Source organism: Ascidia mentula, chromosome 2 (assembly GCF_947561715.1).
Source record: "Ascidia mentula chromosome 2, kaAscMent1.1, whole genome shotgun sequence".
NCBI lineage: Eukaryota > Metazoa > Chordata > Ascidiacea > Phlebobranchia > Ascidiidae > Ascidia > Ascidia mentula.
In genome coordinates this window covers 231443-245540 of record NC_138567.1, presented here as the reverse complement: position 1 = coordinate 245540, position 14098 = coordinate 231443, and the positions used below count along the sequence as shown (strand labels likewise).

Sequence of the window (14098 nt, the reverse complement as noted above, 5' to 3'; positions counted from 1 at the left end):
TTGACGAATCACAATTTTATTGCCACTGAGCGGCGAACATAATTCACGCAATTATTTAAATTTAACCTGCCCGCATGCACGTTACAATGACCGAGATCAATCTTATGCACACCGAGACGAAAACGGCTAACAACTCGATGGACAAGGGTCAGACCGGGGTCATGACTAATAATAGTGTCTCTCTCTCTGCGCTCTCGTTCCGGTTCAGTGAGAATTGTAACGTACTCCCAATCAAGACCGGAAAACAGAGAGTACCTGTGAGTGTCTCCCTAAGATATTTCGCCCTTTACAATGCATACGTAAGAAACTGAGAGAGCACTCTTTCCTGTCTCCCAATCGGAATAAGAATCTCAGAGACAGGAAGGAAGTCTCTGAGATTCTCTCCTCTGTCACCTATATACTACTAACGTCAACTCAGGTTGGTAAAATTGGTAGATTGCTGTTTTCTTTTGCAGACCTACTGTTTTCACTAATATACCAAAGATACATAAGCAGCCCTCCAGGACCGTTCATGCCCCCTCCACAACATGCAATATTGCAGTTGACCTTGGAAACTGAATTTCATAGATTTTATTGCCATACACATAAATGTTATAATGGCTTGGTCATCAGTCAACAATAAATTAGAATTACCATCCAGTGTAGAGTGGTCATTCTTAATGTTACCTGGGTGGTTGGGGGAGTCTTTCTTTCCAAACCGAGGGAAAATCATTCTCAAAAAACTGGACTTGGATCTAGTTGAGTCTGCACAATTGCCATAGTTACAGATCAATTATCTCAAAGTTTAGTTTTGTAAATAATTTCATTTAAACCCGTAAACCACAGTTTGTTGACCCCTGGTCTATGGTGAAAATAGTTTCATTTTCTACATCTCACATGTGGGAGTTTGTTATTTTTCCAATATTTTTATGACAGCAAAGATTTAGTTACTTTCTATTTTGTGACAAATAAATATTCCACAAAAAGTTCCAATAAGAACAAAAACAGGAATGCAAGTTTACAAAATTTAATTTGGTAAACAAACTATTTTTCATGAAGTTTTGTCTGACTTGTGATGAGTCACAATATGTTTAAAAGCGTTAGGATAAATTGACCAGCTTGATTGACACATTACAATACATTGTACCATGAGATGCAGACAGTAGTGCAAACTGCTTCACATGTTAGGTCCCATCACTGCAACTAATGACTGTAACAGAAAACTAGCTTTTAAACTAGCAGAGAATTTTCCACTTTGTGATACTTTTAAATCCTTACAGGTCAAAACAGCTCTAATGGACTACTGTCTGCAGCTTAATTGTTATTATTGCTCTTTTGCTACTGTTATGTACCTTGTTCTTGTTGACGATTCTCTGTAGCATGGGATTGTTGTTGTACTTTAACACCAGATGAACTTTGACCTCCATCAGCGCCTTGTGAAGAAAAATTGTTGGAATAAAAGTTTAAAGACAAATATTTTTTGTCACAAGTCTGTTTCAAGTTTAAACTGCAGTAAAGACTGCAAGCATGATGATCTGAAGGTTGGATATTGACTCTTAATGAATCTATTCCCTATAAACACACACACAAATTTTATTTTTTAAACTTTGAACAACACTAGGTCCCTATGTAAGTCACAAGACCCATCAACGGTCATTGGGAAACAAGCGGAACAGTCGCTAGATGCATTACGGCAGACGGCCTTGATAACAGGATTTCCATTGGTTTAATTGCTTTATAGGTCCTACAGATATATGTTGTAGTGTTTTGTTTCATAATGTTTGTGTTTTCAATATATACTGCAAGTAGTTGAATTTTAGGCCAAGAAAATTGAACATTACAACAAATGGATTCTGTGAGGTGCAGACAAATAGCAACTGTTTTAATCTACTTGGTCTCTTCGGTGCAGCTAAGTGATTGTAGATGTTCTAGTTCCCCAAGTAGCAAAGCAAACACTTTTACACTTTGTGGTGATTATACAAATCACTGTCATCACCAAATGAAATATCTCAATGTTTTCCTAACCTGTGTGTTGGAGATGATCAGTTTGTCCCGATGTAGATTCAGAACTCAGTTGGTCATCGGTGACATCATCAAGTGCTGAGGATCGATCTCTCCCACTTGTTTCTTTAAAATACAATTGTTGTCAATGAAACCATGGACTTGCTGCAACAACAACATATGCTGGTAATAAATACTTTAAGGAAAAGTTTGGGTTAGTGCTTCCACAAGGTGGAGCTATGGAGTCGCATCACCAACCATTGAAATCTCCAAAAAATGCTTTTTTATGAAAACATGGAACACATTTTGTTAATTCTTTCACCATTAAACAAATTTAAATGGTAAAAGGCAATTTTATAATTTTTACATGTTTGTACTAAATCTACACGGGATTCCACTCTTTCAGTACATTTGCAAAATAAACACAAGCATTTTCCTTGTCATCTTCACCTCTCTCACTCTTGACAGTTATTGCTTGGGATTCAATTTCGCTTTAACTTTACACCCGAGATTATCAAATAAGAGATTTTGTTGTTTTTAGTTCATAATGTGACCAAAAGTTTTTGAGGTTTTGAATTTTGTGGAGGCAGTGAAATTTGTCAAATGTTTGTTGTAAAAAAGGTTGACTAAAGCATGCCCCGAAGAGGAGGTTTGAGGATCAAATGTTGACAGTGTGGATAATGATAAACATGTCTGTTGTCTGTTTACCTTGAGAATTCTGCTCAAAGGACAAAGGTAAGTCAGTCTTCTTGGTGTTGGGTGTCTCCTTTCTCCTCAAACGCTTCTTCAGTGGGGAGGTGGTCTTCTCGTCATCCTCAGGTGTTGGGTTGGTCTTCTTGGTGTTGGGCGTCTCCTTTCTCCTCAAACGCTTCTTCAGTGGGGAGGTGGTATTCTCGGCATCCTCAGGTGTTGGGTTGGTCTTCTTGGTGTTGGGCGTCTCCTTTCTCCTCAAACGCTTCTTCAGTGGAGAGGTGGTCTTCTCGGCATCCTCAGCTGTTGGGTTGGTCTTCTTGGTGTTGGGCATCTTCTTTCTCCTCAAACGCTTCTTCAGTGGGGAGGTGGTATTCTCGGCATCCTCAGGTGTTGGGTTGGTCTTCTTGGTGTTGGGCGTCTCCTTTCTCCTCAAACGCTTCTTCAGTGGAGAGGTGGTCTTCTCGGCATCCATAGGTGTTGGGTTGGTCTTCTTGGTGTTGGACATCTTCTTTCTCCTCAAACGCTTCTTCAGTGGAGAGGTGGTATTCTCGGCATCCTCAGGTGTTGGGTTGGTCTTCTTGATGTTGGGCGTCTCCTTTCTCCTCAAACGCTTCTTCAGTGGAGAGGTGGTCTTCTCGGCATCCATAGGTGTTGGGTTGGTCTTCTTGGAGCCCTCAGGTGTTGGGAGATGATCAGTTTGTCCTGATGTAGATTCAGAACTCAGTTGGTCGTCGGTGACATCATCAAGTGCTGAGGATCGATCTCTCCCACTTGTTTCTTTAAAACACAATTGTTGTCAATGAAACCATGGACTTGCTGCAACACCAACATATGCTGGGAATAAATACTTTAAGGGAAAGTTTGGGTTAGTGCTTCCACAAGGTGGAGCTATGGAGCTGTATCATCAACCAGTGAAAGCAACAAAAGCATTTTTTTTTAAATATCTCAATGTTTTCCTAACCTGTGTGTTGGAGATGATCAGTTTGTCCCGATGTAGATTCAGAACTCAGTTGGTCGTCGGTGACATCATCAAGTGCTGAGGATCGATCTCTCCCACTTGTTTCTTTAAAACACAATTGTTGTCAATGAAACCATGGACTTGCTGGAACACCAACATATGCTGGGAATAAATACTTTGAGGAAAAGTTTGGGTTAGTGCTTCCACAAGGTGGAGCTATGGAGCCGTATCATTAATCAGTAAATGCATCAGAAAAAAGTTTCAACAAAAAAAAAAAAAAAAAATTAAAACATTGAAAGGTGGGCTGTCACTTCCAAAATTTAATCCGGTTTTAATATTTTTCGACCAATGTTGGATTCAGTGGTGAAAGTTAAACAAAATAGAAATATTGGATCATGGTCCACTGTGTAGAGTTTTACAGAAACAACACACAGTAATATCCAAACTTTACCATTGCTTTCTGATCCATCCACTTGTTCATGTTCGCCAAACTTGTCCGACTGAAGCTTCGGATTCTGCACACAAATAAATACAACATCAACACAAATTATATTTCAGGTGTTTTTGCGATTTGTTTGTTAAATTATGGAAGGTTTAAATATTCAACATAGATATCAGTTAAAACTAGAAGGGAATATTTATTAAGTCATAATATATTACGTGTCGTTATTAATTCGCAACAACTTTGCTTGCGCGGAAAAATAAGTATTATAAGAATTGATTGATCCTAACAACCTCACGGACGGGCAGTGGGATTTCCCCGGTTCATGCGTGGTATGGTTAAACTAGCGTTTCGGACATGTTTGTTGAAAATATCACTCTTTCCGAACCAAAATAGTTAGCAAGGAACTACACAGAGGTATTTCAAACACAGGCAAAACATCTTACTTAAACAAAAATGCTGGACACGCCCTAAAGTGTAGAAATACACGGTCTTCAAGCAAATCCCGCAAAAAAAACCAATATGCTCTTAATACATAACAACGTTTTTCCAAACTTAAACTAAATATTAGAGTCGTTATGTTGCTAAGTCTTCGTGAAAACTAAAGTTAAAGTAGCCACGCATGAAACGGGGAAATCCCTTATTGCCCGTACGTGATGTGGTTTGAGCATCTACAGTAAGAATTAGGTAACATGCAAGCATTTCTATTGTAACAGTCGTCCAATAGAAACTTCACACATATTTTACAGCACTGCACAAAGCACCATGAAATCGCAACCGATTGCAACCTCTAGCGCAACATAATCCGATAACGCCTTCGTGAACCATTTGTCTTTTGAAGTATTTTGTCTTCAGTTAATGTAAAACACCTACATCCTGTTTACCAGCATATAACCTAGTTGCGCCATATTTTACGATATCCTGCATCCTTGTCCTTGTATCATATTATTTCAAGCGTCACAAGCGTCACGTGACATAAACTACCAATCAGCTTCCAAGCATGAATACTCATGTGTGTCTGTAACTACATTCTTTTCTGAATCACCATTATGATCGAATCAGCCTACAGTTCTATTCTATTTTGGAATCAACGTTCTACTTGTATGTTATAACTGCAACCTTACAATTCGACCGAAGAATTCGTTATGTACAGTTTTGAAGAGGCGAGGAAAATTATTGAATACAATATTTGTCCAGGAGGCATTTACACTGTATTTCTAAGCAATACTTACATCTGAATGAATTTCCATGATTATGTAAGCCGAGTTATCTGTTTACAAATATGCAAATGTAACTTTCAGACTTGTAGCACAACAGCTGTCTGCACGTAGCAAACTCTCTTGTGGAACTTTTGCGTTGCTTCCGTACCAAGCAGGTATTTCGAAAGTCCACAGCCAGTAACGGTTACTTCTACACTTACAATTCCATTGAAATACCAACTGCGAAAGTTTCTTGTGTTGTGTCAATTGGGGGAGTTTTTCCAGTTGTATTTTGTAACACGTAGATTTCACTTGGAATCCGACTCGACCAGATATCTTTTTTTTTAGACCTTTTTTTATCGCACCTAGTTATAAATACCTATTGTGTTTTCTGTTCGTATTACTTAAAAATAAGCCCGACATTCACTCACTAATCAGCTAGCACTGCAGTTACTCATGCAGTCACTTTCACAGAACAGAAAGACCCGTTCAGTCACTCTAATTACTTCCTGATTTCGTGCTAAGAAATTGGCTTGCTAGAAGTGTTATCATTCTTCTAGCTTGGTTATTATAATCCCGATGACTGAAATAGCAACGGGTTTTTCTATTCTGTGAGTCTTCTCACGGAATCAAATTAACAGCCCAGAGTATGGGACACGCAATGCAGTTTAGTTACAGCAGCATAGAAGAAACACATGATAAACACTGTAGTGGAAACATGTGTCGTAATACAGTTAATACGAAACTACCACGACTACCACGACAGGAGCTACACTTTCCATGGTTTTAAATGTATTAAATAGCAAAGCAAGACTGTTACATTGTGGTAACTATACAGCCTCCGTCAACCGTTGAATATCAACTTCATGGCACCACCTCGTGACATGGATTGATATGACGCACACACTTTACATGACGGTTTAAGACAGCTTCGAAGCTGACTCGCCGATCCGACTCTCTCGTTTTCGGCGAAGAGAAAAAGGCAAGCGTCTTAAGCCGTCTCAGCCTTCGATCTGACGCGGAGAGTGGTTTACTGGACAGCTTGAGCGATTAAGTCAGCTTAAAGGCAATTGCGACAAGTGCCGCGAGGAAGTTAGGTTTAGGTAATTCGTTTGTGAGGTTGTGCGTTGAGGGTTTGCTGTTTACAATAAACCTTAAAAGTAATAAACTAGTTCTAGTACAACTACGTGAGAATGCTCTGTGCTGCTGGGGCTAGAAAGATATGCTTACTCGAGTTTAAGTACATTAATTTTGATCAATACTGCGCAAGTGTTAAATGAATTGTACAAACACCAAGATACAAAAAAGCAACATTCGTTTTGAGGACTTATATAAGTTGCATTTTGGAGACCTGTAAACTCGTTACGTAATAAATGCGAGCAAAATTTCTCTTTGGCTTTTTTTTGGGATCAGTTGTTAATTGGAAAGTTTAAAACCTGGTGTTCTGATTGCTGGGCGACGTTAAATGTGAAAAACAGTTCCCATCGCAGCCGAGTGGAAGTCAGGAGAGAACCTCATCGTACTACTTTGCGGTTAACTTTAACCTACATCCTTTCCTCACTTCAGACGCTACGTATGACGTTCCCAAGGTCACAGAAGCTCACCTTTAAAGAAATGAGTCACTTTTCGGGAATCTAACTAGATCATTTCGGTAAGTGGTGACAAGCTGTGGGATATTTTTTACAGAACGCCGATCGAATGGTTGTGAAATGGACAGGAGGAAAAGGCTCCGTAACTCGACGTAAAACCTTCGTTGTCAAACTTTACCAAAATCGTTTCGCATGATTGAACAGTAATGTGTTTAATTAATTCAAGCAATTTAACGAGTGTTGTAAACGACTTTCGATTGCATTATCACATCACAAACAAATGTTTTCAAAAATTAATTCATTATTATTTACATGACAGACTTGCGTTCATTTCGAAGGAATACAAATGATTATACCACCGTTTCAAAGGAATACCACCCACATGAAAAGGCGTGAAAGTGTATGTAGGCTTTCGAACAGTGTTGCCAGTTGTGAGCTTTTTACGTCCAATTGGGCGTGTTGTCTTGGGTGTTTGCGCTTTTTTGTTGCACCTTGCGCTTTGGGCACATTTGGGCGTGTTTTAGAAATTTAAAAATTTGGTAATTAGCTGAACAATTATGTGACAAAACGCTGTTTCAGCCGTATTCAAAATACTGCAAACTGACCACACAACGAAATATGACGTCATAATCATATTGTAAAGACGACTGTGATCAAAATAATGAGTGTTACAGGTGTTGCGTCCTGCTCACGGTCTTAGTTTACGGTTTAAGTGTTCAACCATAAGCATAAAATGACCATTGGTGTACATAACATAACTGATATGTGTAAACTTCATTAACATTGGGCGCATTTGGACGTATTGTTTTTGCAGAAATTGGTGCTTTTGGGCGTGTTGAAACAAAAAATTAGGCGCTTTTGGTAAAAAAAATCTGGCAACACTGACCTTCACGTACTTAGGGGATCTCTACCACCGTATCAGATAACGCAGTAATAATACCATGCTTTCGCATAGCAAGATATACATACATATGTATATCTTTCCTGTTGAAACAGTTATTTTTTGTGATTTATTTGGTATTCCAGAAAATGAATGTTTTGTGTTTCAAATGATTGCTAATATGAAAATAAATGCACTGATATCATTATTTCACTGACTTTATAAATACATCCCTTTCCCCAGAATGCAAATCAGCAGGAGGCAATGTTAAATCATTAGGGTAAGAATGGATATTTCACTAAGTTTGAAAGAGAGATTATATTATCCAAATTAAAGCACATATTTGATGAAACTTTTGCTTCATTAAAGCAGACGGCTTTGTCCCAAACATGATCAAGCGTTTTCGCTTTTGAACACAGCATGTCAGTTTATACAAATTAAGTCATAATGTTAATGACTTCTATGGGCACTTGACTCGATAACCTTTATGGTTTTATCGGTGCCCATTCCATTTTATTTCTTTGTATATTGTTCATCTGAGTAGTTGTTTTTTTGCGCAAAATAAACATGATTTGATTTTGTATCGAAATACAAATTGGTAAATTATCACCTCTCATGTCAGCCATAACCCTGTCATATTTGTTATCATTTGTTCAACACTTGTCACTTATATTTTTGCTGCAGATAATTTTCATGCAAGGATGGTTGATGTTGTAAAACTGAATGAGATTGGTACCAAACCCTGATGAAGTCTTGCTGTGTGGCAGACCAAACGTTAGAAGAAGAAAGTACGTTAACTTTATGCAAAAAGTCTATTTTAAATTGTAAGCAGTAAGTCCTCTTTTCCTAGCGAGGTGGAGCTCAAACCTAATTAACTCTGTACATTTTTCTATATAGACCACATACCCTTAACATTGAAATCAGACAACACATAATGGGACCTCATAAGCTTGCAACCAAGCGATATCGTGTGACGCAGTATGTTAAGTGGTACCGGATTCTATGTGTACTTTGTGAAGTCGTAAACTTGTTGTACTTTTATTAATGTGGAATTAAATTGATCGAGTAACCTTAGATTTGACAGCAGCCTTTTTTCAGGGGTCAGATATATGGCATTAAAATATAAATTCATAAATTATTTGGGGTGTCATCAAATTATCACCTTGTGTGCCAGCCATAACCGTTGTCGTATTTGTTCTAAATTGCAGAGCATAGTTTTTCTGTTGGAATCAACATAATGTATTCAGCAACCATTTGTAACTTATATTTTTGCTGCAGGTTGTTTGCATGCAAGGATGCTTGATATACAAATGTTGTCAATCTGAATGTGAACTGCATTGTGATGTTTATTATCCAAACAACAACTGGTTCATTTTGTAATTCCCAAGTTTGAAGGTAATTATCAGCAGTTTGTAAATTATATAGTGCACCTTATTGCCCAATGACCCTTGTATACAGTACTTGTGCTTAACACTTGTGGCAGAATGAGTCCAACCCTACGTTTAAAATTACCTCGCTGAATTTTGCTTGCTAACATTTTAGTGACAATTTTTAGGTGAACAACAGATAACATACCTGACACTACATTCACCCCTGTTTCTTTGCAAGAATATTAATGTAGTTGTTTAAAGGGATTTTCATGGCTCTGTGGCCCCTGAGCTAATGTTGGTCCAAGCATTGGTGGGATTCATCTGGTTAGTGGGGACCGGTTTTTCATATTTAACGACCTAAGCGAACCGGTTGTTAACCAGTGTATGTGTAGGCCTATGTTTCACTTCTGCATTGTAATCCCACGGTTACTATGACATGCTTCTAATGAGAGAACCAGATGCTAAAATATTTGAAACCCACCACTGGGGTCTGGGGGTTTTTCATAGGAACATTTTTTCCTCTCATGACCCCTGGATTTGTTAATCTTTGATAATTTAATAGCTTTAAACTTTATTTTGATGCTGGAAATGTTATGAATATTCCGTATTTCAATATCTGTTTGACAAACAGCCATCTATTTAATAGAAAACACAACCAACACTTCCATGTTTTGCAGGCAAATGATGAAAACTTACTCGAACAAGCAGAAAACTGACCTGGCAGGATTTCCACCAACAATCCCAAGTTATAAACAATGTGTAACTGGCTTGTTTCTTACAAAGGAAAATAATCTTATTCACTTTTTCTCAACAAAATTAATGTATTCCCATTCTCAAACGATATCATGACAGTTTTCATTATTTACAAATCATTGCATGGATAGAATTCACATTTAGTGACACAATATTTACACAAATCATCAATATTTGTTTTTGCTTCAAGTAAAACTGTACAAAGTTTTCAATCATGTTTACTTCACACATTGGCTATGTGACGACACAATGCCTACTGTTGTAACAATTCTGTAACTTCTCGCAACCTGTTTTCACTTAATTCAATCAACTCCTTTCTTCCCTCTTCAGTTATGTCTGTTGCCATTCTGTATGCTTGGATTGCTTTTTGATAAAAATCCACGCTTTCATTCAGTTGATTTGTTTCTTCGCAAACAAAACCAAGAATGATTAACAAAGCTCCGAACACTTGATGCTTTGCTGAGTTTTCACCAAACTGTTTCCTCATCATTTCAAGTCCAAGTTTAATTGTTGATTCACTCGACGAATAATCTCCGATTGAACGTTGACTCAATTCAATCCCAAGCAAACAATTAACTTCATTTATGCATTTTAAATCTTCTTCCACGTTTTGAATATTTTGTATTTTGAGTCTCATCGTTTCCATCAGTGGGATCACGTGATCACGAATTATTTGTTTGTTTTGAAGTTTTTGATTCGAATCCGATGTTTCCATCAAATCTTTGCATGTCAGCATCAAACCCCCAACACAATCCCTCACACCTTCCACCCCTCTCATGTCATCGTGATGCCTTGAATAAAATTCACCTCCAAGTTCGTACAATAAAATCGATTCCAAACATTTTCCCTCTTCTCTCTTTTCATCTCCAGTTGTTCTCAAATCTTCTGCGGTTGCCCCACGACCTTCAAGTGACCTTGAAAGTTGGTTTCTTGTTTCATTTGCTTCAGGATATTTTTGCTTTTCAAACAAATCCGCGTATTTTTTTATCAGGGAATTTAGGTCGATGTTTTCATCTGAAACAGAAACAATTTAATTAAACAAAGCGAAACAGTTTAATTCCTAACATGAAAATATTTTTTGCAACTTTGTTTCCTGGCGTTCATGTCAAAGGTCATCGTTATGGCGGAAAACATTAGTGGCGCTAGAGAACAACAAGTATATATTTTTTAAATGTGGGGTTTTCGTTAAATTTACCTTCTAACTTATGTTGGTAAGAACTGGTAGATTACCGTTTTCGTTTCCAGCAATATTATTTACACTAATATACCATAGATACATCACTTGTGCAGGTTTACTAAATAACCTGCATCAATAAACACTGAAGGTTAAAGTATTCGCTTCATGTTGCTGACGTATGTGTATTTTTATCAACAAAACGATGCAGCATAATCTGTAGCGTTACAAGTTAATAATGTTTTAAATGGGAGGTTATTCTAGAAAAACCCATAGCAGAGCACTACGATATCTATGATTTGTATTATATGTAATTGTTACGGAATTATTTCGGCAGGGCGGGAATTGAGGCTAGTGAGGATTTGAGCGGCGACCCCCAAACACAACCCTAGAGCCTCAAATAAGATCTTTACCCCAACGCTGCCTTCGTAAAAGGCCCGGACCCTGAAATAACGGCTCACCACCAAAACCTAAATACCTGATACTGGTTTGAATAAATGGGCGACTTACTACAATCGCATTCCAAACACCAATAAATCGCTATATACAACACAATGCCCAAGACTAGCAAGTCATCCACTTTTTAGTCGCCTCATGTCCCAAGCCAATTAACCAATCAACATGCGGGACGTAATCACTAAGGCGTTACGTGGCAAACATCCACTGCACAGTGCAAAAATAATCATCAACCGAAGGGAAATTGGATGAAACGCAAGTGAAGAAAACCGACATAACAAGGAATAGTGCGGTGCGTTGTGTGCATTTACAATAAAGTTCAAATAAAAAATTCACAAAACAAAAGTAAGAATGAAGAGAAGTATTAGTGTGGTGGGTCGTTTTTCGCAACATTCCCTCCAACCTAAAGACTGTCCCACTCCGCTGGGATTATGTATCTGGCGATGGACAAAACTTTGTTTGGCTGCGTTCCCGCACCGTCCAGCTTGGTAGGTTAATACACAAAGGGTCGTCCAATCGGCGGGCCGCTTGCTCGGTATCCAAACTTTTCCTTTTTGGAACATAAACGCGACCACATGCAGGTAGGCCGACCCTCCCGACTTCATCTTCCTGATCAGATCGCACACTTTCGTCCACTTCCGGGAAGATATCGGTTGTCGGCTTCATCCTATTCAAGTGAAACGTTTGCTTGTTTTCAGCTGCGTCCTCGATGATATAGTTGAAGGGGCCGAACACTTCGGCAACGTAGTAGGGTCCTGAAGCGCTTTGCAGCTTTTAATATTTTCCCACACGGACCGCTGGATTAAATCGCGATCACCGACTGAATGTGGCGTCCAATGTTGTCTCCGATCGACTCCTCATCCGCTGGCGGTGGAGTCGGAGACTTTCTCGCACAAATTTCTCCGTCAGCTCCAAACAATCGCGTAAACGATGGATTTTAGCTTCCGATATCTCATTCTCCTTCGCTACGTTTCCCCGACCAAATCTACGGGCAGTCGTAGTGGTCGCCCCGTCAAAAGCGTGTGGGATAGGAAGCCGGTACATTCGTGGGCGTTTGCGACCACCACAGGCAGTGCTTCGTCCCGTTTGTGTTCGTTTCGTTTCACATATTTACGTAGCATAGTTACAATGGTTATATTGTTGCGTATTTCCACCGTTGCACGCGGGTCGACATTCGGTGATTCGGGTTTTTTTTGATCCCAATAATCTCAATAACTCGGAAAACAAATTACTTTGGAAATTCGTACCCCGGTCGCGTGAGTGGTAGAAGACCATCCACATCGACCTCCACTCGCTACATTGGGCTACTTTCCGTCGAGTGAACCAATGGTGTATGTGTCCTTTGTGCGGTTTTTTTATTATATATTGACAATCGTTGTATCCCCGACAAAACTGTTCTACGTCTTCACGCCACCTGTACCAGTACAACCTTTCGGTGACTTTCGAGAGGGTTTTCGAGATACCTAGATGCCAACTTCTGAGCACGTCATCGTGCAGTGCAACCATAACCCTTGTCTTAAACTTGGAGGGAAAACTACTTTAAATATAATCTCTACCTAAGGATAAGTTTCCACGCACAAAACCTATCCCTTTTTCCTCAGGCGAGGGAAGAGCGACCACCAAATATCGAATTAAAGGGGGGTGACGTCGTATGGTTTTGAATTTGGGGCGCACACTCTTTTTTAACCAATCCATCACAACGGAGAAATCATTGTAGTTTTCTTGATGTGCCGCAATGTCTTCTAGGCTGTAGCAAAATTATGTCTTAAACTCCACCACTTGCATCTCGACCGCTTCTGTCGTCAACTTGTATGGGAAATTTGGGTTTACGTCGCTGTCGTAAACACGTGACAGCGCTTCAGCGTTTCGATGTTTTACTCTCGGCCTGTGTTCAAGGTCAAAGTCAAACGCGGAAAGATATTCCACCCGCATTGTCAGTAAAGTTCCTTCGACTGCCGCAAACAACGTAGAAGAGAAGAAAGATCTGGGTTCACAGCAAAAACTTCCTACCTAGAAGATAACATCGATACAGTTTGGTCGCAGACAGCAAGCAACTCTTTTATCGTCGTGGAATGGTTTCTTTCGGCACGACTTAGGGATCTACTCACATAGACAATTACGCTCTCCTTACCGTCCACGTTCTGTGACAAAACACATCCAACAGCGGATAGGACGCGTCTGTATCGACCACAAACGGCCGTGCGAAATCTGGGTATTGCAAAATGGGCGCCGCAGGTAAACGTTCCTTGAGATCACGAAAAGCTTTCTGGTAACATTTATCCCATACGAAACTCCTTCCCTTTTCCGTAAGTCGGTGAAGAGGGGTAGCGATATGCGCATAACTCTGTACATATTTGCGGTGATATGACGTCAAGCATAGAAAACATCAATTCTTTGCCGATTGTGAACGTCACAAAACGTGGGAGGAAACGCGGGACAACGGGCTCTGTTGCTGCTGGTTGGTGATGTGTTACATGTGGTTCAAACTTTCGTCGGTGTTCCGTCAACTGTCCCGACATCTGCACATCTGGAAACAAAACCACACGCTCTCTTTGCCCTTTCGGCCGATGGTTAATAGCATATTTACCAAGGACAGCCCAACAC

The 14098-nt window shown here is 39.4% G+C and overlaps 1 protein-coding gene, 1 long non-coding RNA gene and 1 pseudogene across 8 annotated transcripts in view; 2 read left to right on the top strand and 1 right to left on the bottom strand.

Moving 5' to 3' along the window:
* Positions 1-14098, top strand: part of LOC145889438 (MAP kinase-activating death domain protein-like) — a 66414-nt pseudogene that overhangs the window by 25493 nt on the left and 26823 nt on the right. The window lies entirely within an intron of this gene.
* Positions 1-14098, bottom strand: part of LOC145889440 (uncharacterized) — a 102203-nt gene that overhangs the window by 76329 nt on the left and 11776 nt on the right. The window contains exons 1-4 of one of the 2 annotated variants that reach the window (XM_082980400.1): positions 2689-3446; positions 2005-2106; positions 1332-1412; positions 634-744 (exon numbers count right to left, since the gene is read on the bottom strand). In XM_082980400.1, coding sequence (XP_082836526.1) covers positions 634-744; positions 1332-1412; positions 2005-2106; positions 2689-3319 — 925 coding nt within the window. In that variant the 5' untranslated portion in view covers positions 3320-3446. Of the gene's footprint in view, positions 1-633; positions 745-1331; positions 1413-2004; positions 2107-2688; positions 3447-14098 lie in introns of those variants that run through there. The other variant, XM_082980398.1, reaches the window with a different exon arrangement.
* On the top strand, positions 7631-10104 carry LOC145889441 (uncharacterized). 5 transcript variants are annotated; one of them, XR_014399502.1, is made up of 6 exons: positions 7631-8021; positions 8426-8529; positions 8639-8719; positions 9020-9136; positions 9297-9435; positions 9789-10104. It is a non-coding gene; the product is annotated as an uncharacterized LOC145889441 (long non-coding RNA). The 5 variants fall into 5 exon arrangements; XR_014399499.1 differs by having other exon boundaries at positions 8426-8565; XR_014399501.1 differs by having other exon boundaries at positions 8426-8572.